Below are 19,044 nucleotides of genomic sequence, written 5' to 3'. Positions count from 1 at the left end.
GCATGTCTGATGTAATGTCTGATATAATCTGGTAAGTTGATGGTACACTCCAAATATTTATGCTAATGTACTGTGATCCCTGTTTGAGAAGAATTATCACCCTGATGTCTGTAATTTATCAATTGTTACTAGACAGAAAATCAACACTGCAAGTTCTAGATGTAATGTGTTTCATCTATGATGTCACTGAACATACACATTAATTTGGTATATCTAAGACTCTGAAGCCATTAAAGGGCAGAGAGCTTCCATTTTTGTCCTCAGCAGATTTTGCTGTTACCATGGCACCCTGCCAGTGCAAGAACTGATCATTAGGCCAGGTAGTTGCTTGCTCAGTGCAATAGACTAAAAATGTTGACTTTCCACATATCCAATTAACTTAGCTAGTTTAATAGATTAAACGCAAACCACCTTGAAAGCCTATAAATCATGCTGAGTTTGTCTAGTGTTGTCTCTGTATTGATTATTAACATGTTGTTCATCATCAGGGAGGTTTTTACTCAAGACTAGAGGGTTACAGCCCATCAAAGTATGTTAGTTAAAGTTGCAAAATAAGGAATATTTACAACATTTATAAACATGTGGCCTGAGCTAGCTCTCTGGTCACAAATGACTCAAATGAATCTGTCATACATAATAATTACTGCATAAATCAAGTTCAAATATGTGTATCTAAAACATTTCTACTGTAGTGTAGTCTGTACTTGGACCGTGACAATTTTCATTATTTTACCTCTGTGTTCCAGCACACTACGCTTTTAATGACTGAGGGTAACAGTTCACTTTCTGTGATTTTTTGTTGTGCATAAGCCAATAAAATCTCTGGAGTTGTCCTTTACATCCAGAGTTTGTTGCTGGACCAAATGAGTGTCAGTGCTAGTAAAAAAAGGGCCAATGTGAGTCTGAAAAATCAATTGTAGACAAAATTAAGGTGTGTGAATTTTTTGATATATCATTCAGATGCAACAATGCACCAATGAACATGCAAGCCCACAAAGACCACAGTACCGGATCGCCAAATACAACCTTTAATCATAAAAACTGTTGACATTATTCAGGATGTACACATAGAGTACAATAAAGAGAATAATCCACCAGCATGCTCCTAGATAGTTTATATTAGATGCTTACCACTAGTAAGCCCTATTAACAGAAATGACATGTACATTTGTGGCCAAAAGTTTTGAGAGTAGCACAAATTTTGGTTTTCATAAAGTTGTCTGCTTCAGTTCTTGTGGTGGCAATTTGCATTAACTCTAGATTGTGAAGACTGATCAGATTAATTGCAATTAATTGCAAAGTCATTCCTTGACATGAACATTAATCACAAAAATTGCTGCATTCCAGCCACTGCATTTCAGCCTTGCCACAAAATGGCCTGCTAACATCATTTCAGTGAACTGTTCGTTAGCTCAGGAGAAAGTGTTAACGAAGACAACGTAGCTGATTTAATTCAACCATTTATCTAATCATCAAGAACATCAAGAAGAGAGGTTCAATTGGAGTGAAAAAGGCTTCATGGAGCCCAAGAAAGTCAAGCAAGTGCCATTACCCTCTCTAAGAGGGTACTAAGAGGATGCAGCTACCAGTGCAGAGCTTACTCAGGAATGGAGGAAGGCATGAGTGCATCTGCATGTACAGGCAAAGGCTTTTGGAGGATGGCTTGATGTGAAAAAGGGCAGCAAAGAAGCCACTTTCCAGGAAAAACCTCAAGGACAGACTGACATTCTGCAGGAAGTATTGGGCTGCAGAGGACTGGGGTAAAGTTATTTTCTCTGATGAAGCCCTCTTCACACTGTTTGGGACATCTGGATAAATAATTGAGAAGGAAGACAAGGAAGAGGATCCAATTGCAAGAGGTTTTATTTGTTAAATCAAACAGATCAGTGGGGTCAGGCAGGTATTCGTAGTCAGGTTGTTCCAAGGTTGATAACATGGGGCAGAGTCTGGGGAGCATCCAGGGGTCAGGCAGGAGACAAGGTCTGAAACACAGGCAGGAGTCGAAAACCAGTAAGACAAAACCGTAACTGAACCACTTGGTACGCAACATAAGCTTGGCAATACTTCGCAATGTGAATGCGAGGGAGGGGAGCTAAAGTAGGGGGCAGTAATGAGGAGAACGATGATCAGGTGCATACTAGTACTCTGGCGAATCAGATCATAGGTGTATCCTAGAAGTAGGTGTGCAGGGCTGAGCGTGGTTCCTGGGGTTCATTACATCTGGAGAAGAAAAGGTAAGCGGTACCATGAGTCCTGTGTCATGCCAATAGTGAGGCATCCTGAAACCATTCATGTATGGGGTTGCTTCTCATCTAAGGGAGTGGGTTTGCTCAAACTTTTGCCTAAGAACACTTCCATGAATAAGGAATGGTATCAAAACTTCCTCCAAGTGCAATTTCTCCCAACGATCCAGGAGCAATTTGGTGATGAATAATGCTTTTTTCGGCATGACGAAGCACCACGTCACAAGGCAAAAGTGATAACCAAGTGGCTCGGTGAACAAAACATTTAAATTTTGTGTCCATGGGCAGGAAACTCCCCAGATCTCAATCCCATTGAGAAACTGTGATCAATTCCAAGCACTGATTAGGCAAAAATGGGTTGCCATCAGTCAAGATTTTGTCCAGAAGCTTATATCCAGCATATCAAGTTGAATTGCAGAAGTCTTAAAAAAGAAGGGTCAATACTGGAAATATTAAGTCTTTGCTTAGACTGGATGTATTTTTCAATAAAAAGTTAATAAACATATGAAATGTTCATAATTCTACTTCACTATACCATATAAACATCTGACAAAAGGATCTAAAAAAACTGAGGCAGTAAACTTTGTGAAAACCAAAATTTGTGTCAGTCTCAAACTTTTGGCCACAACTATACAGTTTGTTTGAAAGCCTGGGAGTCCTGGGATAAAATATCATGGCCAGAAGAGGTAAGGATTAATCTGTTATTACACTGATGTAAAGAGGAAAATGTGAAGAGTTAAAGCATTATCTGTAGGAGCATGGGCATACATGACTGTCAATGAACATCAAAAAGGGATGAACTTAAGATGACCTGAAACATACTATTAAAGGAATAGTTCAGTGTTTTCAATCTAATCTCTATCTACCATCTAGCATATTGTTAATTAACATGAGCAATAACTTGCACGTTTTGAAAAAATGACTTGAAACACACTTTTAAGGGAAATGTGTTTAACACTGGAGTATTTCTTTAAAACAAGAAAAGGCCAAAAATGTTTCAGTGCCAAAATGTCATATATTTTTGACTGACCAAGTTATTCTCCCAACCTGAATCCCAATGAACACCCAATGAAGTAATTTCACTTACTGATGGCAAGACTGAATCCAGAAGCCCTTACAACAATCAGCTGAAATTGGTTGCATTAAAGACTTATCAGAGCTTCCTCATGAAACTCAGTGAAAGAGATATGTATCTGTTGGTAATATCCTATGACATAAAAGCTTCCTTAAACAGCAAAGATGACAACCTAATAATAAAGTTTTCCTTATTTGAGTACATCATGAATAGCCTGTCAGCTGTTATCTATGGTCTATTTTGGACAGCTTGAGGTCAGAGTGGGAATCAGTGTTCAGTAATTTTTTACCTAATTTAACTGGCTTTGCCTCCAAACAAGTGTATCAATATGACAGAATATGGCTTTCACTGAGAACCACAGGATTTGCCACATGAGAGCTTGTAGACATTATGGGATAGACTTGAGTCTGCAAGAATGTGCCTGTTTAGCAGTAATAATGTGTCCATTTAGAAAAATGTTGACTCCAAACTGTTCAATAGTAGTTATGCACATGACACACACACACACACACACACACACACACACACACACACACACACACACACACACACACATATATATATATATATATATATATATATATATATATATATATATATATATATATATATAGAGAGAGAGAGAGAGAGAGAGAGAGAGAGAGAGAGAGAGAGAAATGGCAGATCATTGTGTGTGTGTAACTGTGGTAAAAGGTGATCTTATCAGCAATAGTTTGCTGGTGATAAAATCTATTTTAGGAACTACTGCAACTTACTGTAGAATCCATAATGTATATGTTTAAATCATGAAAGCATTGTGAAGGTGCCTGTACAGAAATGCTTAGCCTGGGTAAAGTATGCCTGTGGTTGGAAGACTTGCATGCAGCACTTTCAGACAGTGACATTCTGTCAAAACATATAGCTCCACCAAATCAATGACAAAGGCAAACTAATCAATCTACATATTTGTATTCATAATACAGGTTCATAATAATGTTCAATGTCATCATATCCAGCTGGCACAGTCTCTATACTTCATTTATTAATGATTTCTTGCTAAAGCATCCTTGTACAAATACAATAGAAGAACTCCAGAGAATTCTCAGAAAACCATTATGCACATTAGTCAATTGCATTATGGGGAACTGCAGTAGTAGGTGAGCCTTCAGTATATCCGCTAATGGACAATGCAGTCTCTGCTATCCACTCTTGAATGTAAAGACATTCTCTAAATGGAATCTAATGTCTCTAATAGTTTTAAATGGCTTTCTTTAAAGTAATGGGCAAACAGAATTGGCTCTGGCAAAATAAATTATATACTAACATTTGGAATGAGACTAGAATTACATTCTAATACTCCTGAATGTGTGATTAAAGGTTTAAAAGAAAAATGGGTTCATGTCAGTTAATTCACCACATACATATCCCTAAGATTATCCATATGAAAAGAGGTTTGTTATTGCACCAGTAAAAGTGCTACAACTATTTATAATACAGCTACTATTTAGGGTTTACCTGATTAAATGACTGTAGATTTTAGGTCACATTTTAAATAACTAATTGTAATGTATTTAATGGACTGTGATTCATTGGATATTATTCCTTGACTCAGTAAAGGACAAACATTTGGCACATGCAGTTCTTTGTTATGTAACCAGTGCACACAGCAAGAACAGGTATGGTTATCTGTTCAAGAGATGTTTATCAGTCAGAGGAAGCATGGAAATTAGGAGCATTTGTCAGTTTTCAGAGTGTAAAAGATATTTTCCCAAGAGTATAGTACATTAAAATACCAAAAGAACAGAATTACATTTCTGAACACTGAATTTTCAAAAACAAAAGACCACGATGTAAAGTGTTAAGCATAACAAAGAACCATTTAAACAAACACAGAAACAGCGCAAAACAAATGGCCTTCATCATCTCGAGTGTCACGTCAGGCTATTTTTAATTTTGCTGAACAAGCAGCACATGCTGTAATAATGACTAAGCATATAGATGTTGACATGTTAATCCATAAGTGTCCTAAACTGTTAGAAGTCAGTTCTACTTAGCACAATTACAATTTAATATGATCACCATCAATAAACATCATAAAATCCTAAGACAAAATAAAAGCTCAGAATATTATAATGTTTTAATAACAGACACACTTATGGTTATTGTGCAATGTTTTAATTGGCATGCTCAAAATGGGATTTTAAATGAATCTTCAAATAAGTTATAGGCCCATTCTGAAATACAGTCTGTCCCTGTAGATACTCAGGCAGCACAGAATACAGACATATATCTGAGGCACAGTAAAAGCCATGAACACTGACTGATGGCTTAAAACAAATTGGCAGACTTTGCAAACAGTTGCAAGCATTTCCAAATGCTTCTTATCATGTACTTAAGCAGAACCATGTCCCTATGCTTAGTATCATAGGATTTATGGTGTGAGAAATTATCCGTATGCACATAAAAAGCATTTAGTCCCTGTACATTAAAGAAAAAATATTCTGAAGACTTAGCAGTGGCACTCATAACAGTTATCTAACATTTATTCACTAGGGGAAAGGTTTCGAAACAGAACATTGCTGGTGGCTTTACATGTAAGCATTGCCTAACACTTTTTAATACATGCATAAGAACCATGGTGAACATTGTTGCTTATATACAGACATTATCAGTGTAGACTTTTATGTAATAATGAATACAACAATACTACAATCAGACATTCTTCAGCTGGATACATAATTCCAAACTAACATGAATACAAAATGGCAAGTATTCATAGTTTGGCTCATAAATATCACAGTTTAGCATACCATGTGGTTTTCAAGTAATTGTATTAAATGTCTCCCTTGTGTCTTGAAGGAACAAAATTATCAACCAAATAATAATTGGTAATAAGAGCTCATGATGGTAAAACAATAAATTGGTCTATGACTCCTTTCAATATAATACATGCATTACAATAACAGCTGTTGTTCATTAAATGTATGTATACCTTTGAACACAATGTTACGTCTTAAAATATATACCATTAAATGCATGGCAGCACTCAAACTAACAAAGCACTGAATAGGTCACTAAAAAACTGGTACATCAACCTCTCAAATGAGAAATTCAATGATGATATAGTTGAGGATATTCTATATCATGTAGTTCACCACCTACAAGTGTTAGCAACAACAACAACATGGGTTCAAATACAAAGCAGCACCGACAGTATCATACTGATAAATGTATGCAAATGTATGCTCTGTTTAACAGTAAGTGCTCAAAATTTAAACTGACCAGTATTATTATAAATGAAATATTATGAATGTATATAATAAATAGTATGTTGCACTTTCTTACTCCTGCTATAAAGTTGTGTATACCTATGCTGGTAATATCTAAAATGAATTAGGACATTTAGAGTCTAAGACTTGACACATATCCATATCCATTTAATTTCAATAATCATATCCTTGAAATCATATGCGAATGCTTAGGAAAGGCCATATTGCACATATGTAAATAATGTTGACATTATACACAAGATAGGAAATGCCACTTTTTCACAGGAGTGGAGCAAATAAAAAAGATCTGTTTTTGTGTCATGGTCATCATGACTTGTTTTTGGGTGGTTTATGTTTGATTTTGAGAACATGTTTATTTATAACAATCATTTACAGCTGGAAATAGACACCATATTTTGCTCGTCTAAGAGGAGACACTACAGGGTAGTGAATAAAGAACTGAACTTGTGAGAAAACTACCATAAGACCATATCAAGTGTAACTCTGAGAAGGTACAGCATGAATGGTGTATTTTCATTAATAACCCATTATGTTTTGCACAACTGTTTTATTTCCAGGAAATTACGGCCTTTAGACCTCTCAGTATTGCCAAGTATATTACGGAATGCTGATTCGACTGAATGCTAATAGTTCACTTTGCAGCTAATTACAGCTAGCAATGTCAGTAATCACAGAAATCTCAGTATGAAAACAACTTTATTGCACAGTGTGATGCAACAAAATTATGTGTACTGGCTGTAAAATTACCAACACAAAAAAATGGATCCCTTTGGAATCAGAATCAACAATCAAATACGGACATCAGAATTATTTTGAATTTTATAATAGTACTCTCTGTAGTCAAAAGGCACAAAAATGTCTCCTGCAGACACAATTCTCTTAAATCATACATAATAGCAACCTCAACATGACTAGAGCAATGACTTTCTGTCTTTTGACAAGAAGGAATATTAAATAAGGCACTTTTTACTTCTGGGTTTGTTTCTTTATTTCTAGCAATTTGACTGACTGTGTAACTACTGATTGTTTTATGAAGAGTTCTTTCAGTGCAGTGGAAGAACATAATACTGTAACACACTAATACACACAGGCTTAAATCACATGAGACAAGGCGTCTATTATATCAATGTGTGGCATGGTCAAATATGGGCACTACATGACCTGAACTCCACTATGAAAGCAACAGTTTCAAGTGTAAGGACTACATTTCTGAAGCTATGAGCCCTGGTTACCATGGGTACTGGGTGGCTCAGAAAGCAGTAATGAAGGAACTCATTAATACAATTTGGTAGACAGGTCACACTGGCCGAACATCAAGAGGTTCATTGTGAGATGTACCTTAGTTAGTTAACTGATCACCCAATTTTATGATGCCATTATCTTATTATAGCTATCATGTCTGTAATTCTTCTCCTTTGTCATAACAGCAGATAAAAATAGGATTGGTGTAGAGAGGTTTGAGACCATTCAGTGCTTTGCTGCAAAGAAATTAAATAATATGGCAAATTATATCCTAATCAGGAAATTAAAGCTCTTTATTTACTTTCCAAACAGTGGGCCCATAAAAAGCAATGCTTTAACTACATTACAGATAACTGGTGTTTAATGAACAGCACTCAGAATTTCCTTTGAACCCCAGAAAACTGTTTTTCTCTGGTATTGCTATACAGCTTTAGCTGTTAATGTCTCTGACTGCAGTGTTTGCTTCACATATGTAATTCATAACCATGCACATATGGCAGGTCAGCTCAAGCCGTTAAACAGGGTCAACTGCTTGCATGCTATGTCATGGTCACACAACCATTCACAAATCTTACCAATCAGAACCAAGTGCATGTTGACTCTATTAGATTTATCTTAAACACTTCACTGTCCTTTTCTTAAATAAACTTTTTTATACAGTGTTATATAAATAGTATATAAATAACTTATCATGGCTGTACACTTCCACCAGGGTCAAGAGAAGACAGTTTCTGTGACTCGTCTCTCTCAATGGCCTCCTTCATTATATAATCCGGAACAATGTAAGTCACCTTTTGTCCATCCAGTGAGCAGTTGGACACTGCATTGGCCATCTGGCAGAATTTCCTCAGCAGAATCTCCCTGAGGAGCAGATAAACCCAAGGGTCCAAAATTTGATTCAGAGAGGCCAACCGTATGGCTGTTAGAAAAAAGTTGCAGTCCATCTGTAAATCCTGACTGGGCAGGAGAGTGACATCTGACTTGCACTGATGAGAAGATGTATGGTTGGAGATCATCTTTAACATTAGTATCTACAAAAAGAGAATTCATAGCATGAAAAATGCACAAGATTGTAACAGGGTAAACAAACCTCTAAATAATAGCGACTAATAAACATAGGCCTAAATAATAGCAACAGGCTATTCCTTGAAGGTACATATCAAATCACTAATACAACTTCCCACACATTTTAGTGGTTTAGAACAATGTGCTCAACTTCTAATCTAATCAAAAGTTATGCATCTGACATTTGGAATAAGCCATAACTGCACTGAGCCAGACTATGGTCATTCAGGTTAAAATCAGAATATACATTTTTATATTCTAGTACTTGGGTTCTTTCTGCACGATATGAAGAATTGCATTGTCATTATTTGAAAGTATCTGCCATCGATTCTGATACTTTATTAGGTCAGTTTCTTCGTTTCATAATCTGATATCACATATGCTCCTTTGATGCACATCCCCTGCATTTGATGAAGTCCCTGCTTATCTCTTGAGATTTAAAATCAACATTTATAGCAAATATTAGGTTGTATAGCAACATATAGAATAGATGCATCAACGTGAATCATGTCAACATGACAAACGGCAGGATTCAGAACAAACCAAGATCGGTTTCATGTTGGAGCTGGTTTGCTGCACAACGGACAAAACTGAAGCCTACATAACGTGTGCAACTACCGTTCGTTAGCAACTTGGTAGAACGAAAGAAAATAGGAAGGATTTTACACTTTGTAAAATGTCTGGTCATATCCAAAGACAGGCTTCAACCCACATTCAGTGTCCTAACGGAAACCGGCAGGAGTCGAACACTGTTCAAGTGTTGCCAGCTGCTATTACAATCTGCTACACAATATAAATACTTTAAAAGCATAGTAAATATAATTTTTTTTAAAAAAAGTACCGCAAAGACGTTTAGAACAGAATAACGTTTGACACGATCTCCAATCACTAAATTGCTCGGACTGATACACAGGTTTAAAGTGTAGGCTGTAACTGATTTATATGTGCGCTTATTCGGTGTAAAGCTTACTATACATACCAGTAAAGGCGACCAGCATATGAGCAGAACGCACATGATTCCCATCAGCTGAACGACGGTCTCTGTAGTTAGCCTTTCCCATTGCTTGGACGACTGGGATGCGTTTGGTTTCATTTTGCAACGCACGACCAATGCACGGATAGTGACAACGTTGCAGGAGAAAGTGACAAGCAGCGCAAATATCCCCAATATAGCAAACGTAGAGGCAAAGAACGTATTTCCCGTTACATCTCTGTCACCAGTACTAATAAAGCACCATGTCCCTGGCCACTGCAAAGTATATTTCCCAACGCCGGCAACGGGCAATAAGGCGAAAAATAAAACTAGACACCAAATAGTGACGAGCACTTGCTTAGTCACATTAGGTTTCATGTTTATTGAATACCACTGAGGAGTTGTGATTGCTAAAGCCCTTTCGATTGCCATGGCACTGGCTAAAAAAAGTGAGCATAGCCCAAAGGTGGTCATGCAAACACCAAAGAACGCGCACAAAGTTCCCGACTCATCGACGCGCTCCCATTTCAGCCCTGCTCTGTAAACCGAAATAACGATAGGACTTGTGAGTAGTTGGCCAAACAGGTCAGTCAATGCCAAAGATCCGATGCAGAGCAGAAAAGACTGCTTCCTTTTGTTTTCCCTTTTCCTATATGAATTACAAACTAGTAAAATTGCAAGGAAATTCCCAACCATTCCTGTAACCATCATAGTTATAGGAAAAGCAACGGACACAGATCCACAGTTGGTGCTTCTGTTGGCATTGTTGTCACGCAAAGACTTGGAAACGTTAGACTCCCACATTGCTTCAGTGGAAGTATTGTAAGGCAAATCGGTTTTACATTTGGATGTCATCCTTCCTCGGTGATCATGGTCGTGATTAAAATATGGCTTGCCAAACTCTTCGTGTGTACCCAGTCTCCAGATTGTGGAGAAGTGTTTGAACGCGCATTAAGATTATAGACACAGAGGCGGGACTTCTCTGTGGAAATCTAAAGTAGTTTATTGTACGATCCAATAAAACCACACGCAATACATGTAGCCTAACAGAAGAGTTAAACCATGATTAAAATAATATTACGTATAAATCGAGACGGCCAAAAACTTATAATTTAAGCAAACTGCTTGCACAGCTGAAATACCACTGCCAAACATGTTTCCTTGAAAACCTTTATTACCTCTACATCTTTGACCAGAGTACACTGCAGTTAATCCCTGTGGAGAATAATAAAATGTTATTCCTATTTGTGACGGTTACAACTCTGCGCTTTCCTTCTGACCGCCATCCTGTTACAATATCAGCACTACACTAGGAGTAATGAGGTTCGTACTGGAACAAGGGGGCCTAACCAGTCCTGAAAAATAATCATATTTTATGCTTTGGAACAGGAAACAAACCTTCCACAGTTTAACAACTGCTACGTGAATGCATGTTTACAGCAACCATCTTTTGATTGCAAAGTCAAATACCCATGTTATTACATTGATTGATCAGTGGATTTGCAGTTACGTAAATTAAAACTGAACATTTGCGAGAATGTTAATGCATTTCTGTACACCGATGCACGAGGGCGATAAACGCTTACTATCTCTCTTTAAAGCTGGTTACATTAGAAAAGGACGCATTGAATTATGGCTCAACGACTCCCTCTAGCGGTAAACATTCAACTCTTCCAAAACGATATGCGCGTAAAACAAAACTACGAATCTTTTATTTGTAATGTCACCGCGTGCATGACCTCGCGAATACAAACTAAACTTGTTATGACGTATTTTTCACTTCCAATTTAGTCCATAACAACTTGGAAAAACAAAAGTGCATTTAACAAAGCCATCGGCTGTATTCTAATGTAGGCCATCACTCCAGTAGGTTTGTAATTATAATTCCAATGCAGATTACATGAGTTAATATTTCTACCATCTGGCGCTATTTAATTATTTTATTAGAAATGCCACCCTTGCATCTACGCTCCCTGGTCAATTCACTAGGTCCAATGGCATGCACAATTTAATAGCCATGCTCTGCCCTAGTAGTCACTGGTCACAGGACCAGTTAACCAGCTATTGTGTGAATGGCAACCCATTTAACAGTATTAACATTGGCACGTTTTTGGTTGTTCAGCTGGAAAAAGTGTATTAGGCATCCAAAAAGATCTCTAAAGATATACCTAAAAAGTATACCTACATGACAGGTGTCTGGTGAATGCATACCCACTTCTCATTCAAAGATTTGTCACACAGAAAGAAAAATAAGATTAACAGTTTTTTTTTTAATTCACATTGCCATTTAGTTCCAATTGATGGTAAACAAGTTTCTATAAATGTTGCCTGAAGAGGAAAATATCTGATATGCCCGAAGTATTTTTTAACAAATGAATTCTATAGACCTAGATAGTTTTACTTTGAAGAGATGTTGGCCTAACTTGCAAATTAATTTAAAATTAGAATTACTCCAATCTTGATCTCAGGTCATTGCAGAAAACTGAAGATTAACTCAAAATCCTCACATAATTTAATCAATTTGGCCAAGACATTTATCAACAAAAATAAAAGCATACTTACCTGTACCTCATACAACTAGATGAAGTGGTTAAAAGCTTGAAAGAAAAGGGGGGAAAAAAAACAAAAAAAAAACAAAACCTCTCTGCTATTCTCAAAATGATGCTGCCACAGACCAGAGCCAGTAACGCTTATTCAGCTCTTAAGGCTGTCCCAACTGACCATAGACACAGAATGTGTAAAACCAGCAGCAGTATACATGTCCAAATAAAGCTGTAGTTCATTCATGGAATAACCCCACTGTGCATCATGATCTGTGAATTTCTAAAATGGATGTACCATTAAAATGGCAATAAATGTCCCCCCAATTTGTATAACTACCGCCAATATGGAACTACATTGTCTTGTTTAGGGTTCATCTAGCCTAAATGGTCAGAAAGGCAGATTGTTTGCTAGGATTTATGATGGAAAAAAAACTGCAACACTCATACTTAAAACAGCACAGTTTGTGATTTTTCTAAACACAACATGCAGTTATAGAAAGACCTGTTTCCTTATTTAAGACAGTTTTTTTTCTTATTTCTTTTGCGAGCTTGAGCCAGAATTGGAGGATCCAGAAGAGCCTCGGCGTCTACAGTTAGAGAGAGAGAGCGCGAGAGAGAGAGAGAGAGAGAGAGAGAGAGAGAGAGAGAGAGAGAGAGAGAGAGAGAGAGAAAAAGAGACAGAGACAGAGACACCATGGCCAGCTTAGATATATGAATCATCAATTTCTCCAAGTGTGCATAAACTCAGTATCGTGTTTTTTTGCTCCCCCCTCCGCCATCATTTTTGCTATACACCTGTCAGTCGAGCTGTTTCATAAGTGAGAAATTTTATCATTTGTGAAGTGTGACACAATGAAAACGGACACCAGTAGACCAATCTTTTTTACACCACAGAAACCCAAACCTTTCGGACGACTGTGATCGAGAGCGTCTTTTTTTGCAGCCACCAGAAGATGACCTGGAGCGACTCCTCTTCTGGCCTCTCTCAGGAGATGGTGATGGTGTGCGAGATCTCTTTCTTGGTGAAGCTGAGTCTTTGCCAGAGCGGGAGCTGGATCTTTTAAAGGAATAGTAGGCACTCTCATCAGTAAACGAAATATAACAAAGTTACTCAAAAAGTGTACCAAAGGGATTTAAATAGACAGAGGACAGAGAACAGCTACTGTATTTATAGTATCCACCTCTCTAAACTAAACTTGTCTATTAGATAGGAAATCTCTGGTGCTGGATGCCTTTAATATGTGGTGCTACTGGAGAACACTTGGCAGTGGAAAGACAAAACAAAATAAAAGTAACTTTACTGATCTGTTCGACTGACAGTTTCAAAATTAAAAACGCTTTTAGATCCAGTGAATTTGTGCTTCTTTGGCTGAATCCAAAGTGGTTTCTGCAACCACTGCCAGTTCACATACACTCTCTCCCATGGAGAGTGCATGTCACCTCATTCACCTTGAGCGAGACCTGGAGCGAGAGCGTGACCTGGAACCGGACGAGCTCCTGGAACGGGATCTGCAAAACAAAGCAACATTTCCATTTTCCCCCACCAAATGAAAAGGTACTCTGCTCAATGGTTAACGCGAGAGAAGAGAGCACCTGCTGCCTTTCCACTTACACTGCCATGGTTACTGTGAGGAAAAAATGCTCCCCCTCTCTTTGGTAAATGCCTACCATGTTTAAAGAACCCATTAGGAATCAGAATAATTATTAAAGTAAGAAGTATTTAGGGGAGGAAACAATGTAATAAAACACAGACTGTTTATTAGCTGGGCCACTCAAGGAGGTTGGGTTCCCTCTTCAATCTTGGTCCTCCCATGGTTTTTACCTCAAAACCAAGTAGTTTTGCTTCGCCACTGTCACCTCTGGATTGATTAGGGACCTGGACCCTTACATTTGTAAAGCTGTGTTGTGAAAACATGTGTTGTAGAAAGCACTATATAAATAAATTTGACTTCGACTTAAAAAGGAGTGACAGTGTCTGTCAAGCAAAGAAATATACAATCTGAAACTGTAACAAATAGTGTTTTGGTGCCAAATTGCCAACTGCTTATTCTAACTTCACTCAACTGCTGTGAGTATAAAACAAACAAACAAAAAAACTTTACAAAAACAGAACTCCCAATGAGTACACATCCATTGTTGTCTCCGTGTTTGGAAGCACTGCAATATAACGGTCAAGGACTGTTGTCAGATTCCATTTCCCCCACCAAATAAATCTTACCAACAGTGGATAATATAAAAGGCACATTGGAACATTGAAATAAATGCGCCTTGTGTTTCCATGTGAAAGTCAACTGAGGTATATTGAAAAGGAAAAAAGTGTGTAAAATATTAGACAGAGATCATTTTACAACAGATCTGAATGAAAGTTTGAACTGATACTGACATTTTGACTGGAGTTACCCTTGACCTGTACCCTTTTACCTGGACCTGGACCGTGAGCTTGAGCTGGAGGATTGAGAGGAGGAGCGGGAGGAGCCAGAGGCACTTGCTTTCTTCCCTGAGGGTTTCCCCTCATCACTGGCATCCAGGTCATACTTGGACAAATCCGCATCATCATCATCATCATCATCCTAATGGGGTTTAAAACGAAGTTTCCCCAGTAACCCATTTAAGATTTTTAAAATGTATTTCTATTAGTATGATCTATTTAGGTCTTAACTATCCATTTCTGAGCTTACATCAAGTTTGTATTTTGACAGATCTCCATCATCATCCTCATCATCCTCATCCTCATCACCATATTTTTCATCCTTTTCTGGTTCTGCTTTTTTCTCAGTCTCTTTTCTGTTTTTTCCACGATACTTCTTCTTTATGCGTCCAAACTGTAGGGGGGAAGTTAAAGGTGTTATAGTTAAAACAAGACATTGGTTCAAGCTCCACTGTACGTTCTGTACCCTCTTCTACTAATCCTAAAACTTCTGGTACATTTTGTTTCTTAGTTTGACTAATTCCATAACTTTCATTTTAAGATAAACGATTACTGCCAACAGAGGATTCAAGACTAGACCTCTTAATGTGTCATGTACACCCCCCCCCCCCCCCCCCCCCGGGATCGTAGCTCCTACAGCAATGCCGCGTTTATTTACTTCTTGGTTTTGTTTCCTCGTATTCTTATTATGGTTTCTTCTGGTTCCACCCCCTAACTAGTTAATTACCTACCTGTTATTGTACCCACCAGAATCGTATTAGTCTCTTATTTAAACCCCCATGTTTATGTTCAGTCTTCACGAAGTCTTGTCATCCTGTTTTACGTTTCTGAGCCATTTATTATGGTTGTTGCTTCTGGTTTGCTGAATATCCACCTGTGTTTTGGCTTACTCTCTTTGCCCATTCCCTGTTTGTTTTGTTTTGCACCATGGTCTGCTTTTCTGGATTAAGACTGTGTCTTAAGTACTTTGGATTCTGATTGTGTACCAAGTGTGTCCTCTAATAAAGCTGCATTTGTCTTACTGCGAGTGACACTGTCTCTGTACATGCTCAGAACATTACATAATGACTTAAGTCTTCCTTAAAGAAGGACAAGAGGTTTTGAAAGCCAAAAAAAAACATTTTAAGTATTATAAGTAAGTGCAATGTAAGAAATTATGGAAAAGTGACAAGTCTACACATTTGCTTTCCTGTATAAACCATCTAGAGAGTTCAGCAGTAGTGCTAACATTATAAAGCTTTGGGTTTTACAGCCAGGTTCTTGACAATACTAAGTTGACACCACTGGAAGAGTTCTGTACAGCTGATTAGCCACATACTCTAACAGAACCCGACATGGTTTGACTCCTCAGAGCCTATTTTTTGACACAGGGGCCAATTGAGGTTTGAAGGATTCAGGTCCAATCAAAGCCCAAATTTAACAGCTCTATTAGCTGATACATCACCCCATGAATTTTGAGGATATCAAATCAGTATAAAAATAATGTCCTGATAAGCCTCTAGTGATGCTGCTGAGGGTTATCATATTAATGGTTTGTTAAGACTTGGCCGCTTTGGTTCCATTAAAACAAATCCTGTAAATATGTTAGTGTGAACCAGGACTAAAAAACCAGGACTAAAAAAACAAACAAACAAACAAACAAACAAAAAAAAAACACCACCTGCTTCGGTCCAAACCAAGGGAACCAAATTACAAATATAAACACAACCTAAAATACCTAATTCTCATATCACTGTGAAACAGACTGTGCACTACAAAAACACCGACCTCGTCATATTCTCCATCAGATTCCTCTCGTTCATTGTACACCAAGTTCTCCCTTTCATTGAATCCTCCACCATATCCTGTTAAAAATAACCCAAGGTTTACTAAGAGGTGTTAAGAATTTGATAGATGTAGAAAGTAAACTATGCGATTTTGTATTCTCATTTACATACCCGTTCTTTCCTCAAGTTTGGCATATTTAGGGGTGTTGCACATGTTGCACTCTGATCTTCTGGCCCAATTTACATTACCACAGCTGCAAACATAAAACAGAGAACAACACTGTCAACAGCAATGCTAAACAGAATTCAAAACCACTCAAAGAATCTTGCTGACAATATAGGTTAGTGAAACCTGAAACAAAGCTCAAATAAAACCTGGGGCCTTCTATTTTCTGGCAAAAAATTAAGCGTACAAAGATCACTCATCATAACATTTAAAAACTCAATTAGCAAGAGACGCAACCGTTACAGTGTTCTTTTTAAGATCCTGTAAGAGGCTGTACAGGGTTCTTTTTTTAAAGTTAAACTTTTCTAGCATTTAATCCCATCATTGCTCCCGAAAGAACTCACGTTTTGCACTGCCAGTCGTTTGCGCTGAAGAGTCCCCTGCTCTTTTCAGCCAGGGTCTTCCCAATTTCTGTCCCCCCAGCCTTCATCAGCTTTGCCTCTGTAGTTTTCTCTGTTCAACAGCAGCCCAGAACACATTCAGTTCAGGACTCACAAGACTTTATGACTGTCAATACATATCACCCACGTATGAACATGTGTTCTTCTTTGACATGTATTGATCAATACATATTTATAGAAAATGCGATTAAATATCGCTACAGTGACACAACTATCGTAATAGTGAGCTAGCAATTTCGATTTCTGTTGTCCATGTATACAGTCACCCACCCCTTCCACATCGGTTACAACTTGTTCTTCTGGCAAAGTTCACATTTCCACACCTGGAATGGACAAAGGACAAGCAAAACTAATAAGTCATTCTTACATTTTGAGCAGTCTAGCCCACCATCTTCACCTACCAAGTCTAGTTTGCAAATTAGTAACCAACTAGTTAACCTAGCATTGCGAAATAGCATAGTCAGCTAGCTATATACTTAGCAACCCAACATAGTCCTGGTGAAATTATACCTTGCACCGATTCAAGTATTTGCTGCGTTTCCATATCCATCTCGTTTAACGTGGATAAACTCTTAGCTAGCTAACCTAGTTAGTACACTGTTATCGGGAACAGGCGTTGGATTGAGTCTTGGCTAGTTGGAAAAATTCCCCAAATACTAATGAACTATGCTAGTTAGCTAACCTAGCCTTTTCGTTGGCCATGCAAGTTAGCTAGCTAGATATTAGCTAGCAAACTATTGACGCACGAGTCTACAATAGTGAACAAAAAAAACAGCTCGTGAAATAGTACACAGCTAGCGTTAACTAGCTATTTATATATTTAGCTAGTGAGCCAACTAGCTAGCAGCGAAATTACGAAATACATGGTAGCTAGCCATTATTTTCAGAGCAAAGTACGAGTGAACTAGCTAGCATAGCTAACTTTTGGGGCTAACTAAAATGTAATAGCTTAGGTAAATTTACTTTTAAATTTTAAATTTACTTTTTGCACACACAACTAACAGTTGTTTGATAATACGTCAAGAAATTAAAATATATGTTTTTCTTACTTTTTATCGGGACAAATCCAGTCTCCATCGCTCACCCTAAAACTCTTTCCAGACATTTTTGTCTTCTGACTGATTGCCCGCGAGAATGCAGTAGAAAGAGAATAGCTAGTGAATATGAATATTTCTGCAATTAATTATCCCAATTTTGTTAACGTTCAAGTTTAAAGTATATTGCTATTTTAATCATACCACGCGTAGCGAACTGATTCTTTAATTTGAACGTTTGTGTGTTTGTCGGGGAGGGGGGGGGGGGGGTCGACGTATTTCATACAGGCGCTTGACGTAGACACTTTCACTGAGGACTACGTATCGAAAGACCTCAAGGCGAACAGCGCCATACAAAATAGAGGGACACGCGTGCGATTTATTTATCTATCTATCTATCTATCTATCTATCTATCTATCTATCTATCTATCTATCTATCTATCTATCTATCTATCTATCTATCTATCTATCTATTTATTTATTTATTTATTTATTCAACAAGGAGCTTGGTCAGTTTACAGTATAGAGGAGTACTGTACATAATTATTTTACCCAGTTCAATTACAGTCATAAAGATAGCATAAATGCTACGTAGACTTACTTATGCTCTTATTGTTTAAATTACATTATTAGATACTCGTGTTCAATGTTAGATATTGAGTAGAAATCAGCCTCTGCAAAAATGATCACATAATCCTTTAAATTGTTGTCATCCTTAGCTGTTAAATGCCTAGATGGCAACGCGCAAAGGTGCAGCACTGTAGGCTGTTGTGCTATG

The 19,044-nt window shown here is 37.6% G+C and overlaps 2 protein-coding genes across 3 annotated transcripts; both read right to left on the bottom strand.

The window, feature by feature from the left end:
* Nucleotides 1–5,228: 5,228 nt before the first annotated feature.
* On the bottom strand, nucleotides 5,229–11,999 carry ptger3 (prostaglandin E receptor 3 (subtype EP3)). The gene is made up of 2 exons (XM_026998877.3): nucleotides 9,874–11,999; nucleotides 5,229–8,860 (listed from the first exon to the last, which is right to left on the bottom strand). The coding sequence occupies exons 1-2, from the start codon at nucleotides 10,720–10,722 to the stop codon at nucleotides 8,519–8,521; spliced, it is 1,191 nt and encodes a 396-aa protein (XP_026854678.2). The 5' UTR covers nucleotides 10,723–11,999; the 3' UTR covers nucleotides 5,229–8,518.
* Nucleotides 12,000–12,117: 118 nt separating this feature from the next.
* Nucleotides 12,118–18,519, bottom strand: zranb2 (zinc finger, RAN-binding domain containing 2). 2 transcript variants are annotated; one of them, XM_026998873.3, is made up of 10 exons: nucleotides 18,281–18,519; nucleotides 17,502–17,554; nucleotides 17,175–17,283; nucleotides 16,776–16,858; nucleotides 16,606–16,682; nucleotides 15,089–15,232; nucleotides 14,832–14,980; nucleotides 13,860–13,919; nucleotides 13,315–13,467; nucleotides 12,118–12,997 (listed from the first exon to the last, which is right to left on the bottom strand). In XM_026998873.3, the coding sequence occupies exons 1-10, from the start codon at nucleotides 18,334–18,336 to the stop codon at nucleotides 12,943–12,945; spliced, it is 939 nt and encodes a 312-aa protein (XP_026854674.2). In that variant the 5' UTR covers nucleotides 18,337–18,519; the 3' UTR covers nucleotides 12,118–12,942. The 2 variants fall into 2 exon arrangements, with proteins under 2 accessions (XP_026854674.2, XP_035380535.1); XM_035524642.2 differs by having other exon boundaries at nucleotides 12,118–13,467.
* Nucleotides 18,520–19,044: the final 525 nt, after the last annotated feature.

This window comes from Electrophorus electricus, chromosome 7, assembly GCF_041902795.1.
Source record: "Electrophorus electricus isolate QZ-2024a chromosome 7, ASM4190279v1, whole genome shotgun sequence".
Lineage (NCBI taxonomy): Eukaryota > Metazoa > Chordata > Actinopteri > Gymnotiformes > Gymnotidae > Electrophorus > Electrophorus electricus.
This window is presented reverse-complemented; position numbering and strand designations above follow the sequence as displayed.

Excerpts from the sequence above, each read along its gene's own strand:
- zranb2 (XM_035524642.2), bottom strand. The coding sequence starts at position 18,336 with ATGTCTGGAAAGAGTTTTAGGGTGAGCGATGGAGACTGGATTTGTCCC. Across the intron at positions 17,284-17,501 it reads TTGTAACCGATGTGGAAGGG|AGAAAACTACAGAGGCAAAG; the intron begins GTGGGTGACTGT and ends GCTGTTGAACAG. Across the intron at positions 13,920-14,831 it reads AGCTCACGGTCCAGGTCCAG|ATCCCGTTCCAGGAGCTCGT; the intron begins GTAAAAGGGTAC and ends TTTGTTTTGCAG.
- ptger3 (XM_026998877.3), bottom strand. The coding sequence starts at position 10,722 with ATGACATCCAAATGTAAAACCGATTTGCCTTACAATACTTCCACTGAA. Across the intron at positions 8,861-9,873 it reads TATGCTGGTCGCCTTTACTG|ATACTAATGTTAAAGATGAT; the intron begins GTATGTATAGTA and ends CTCTTTTTGTAG.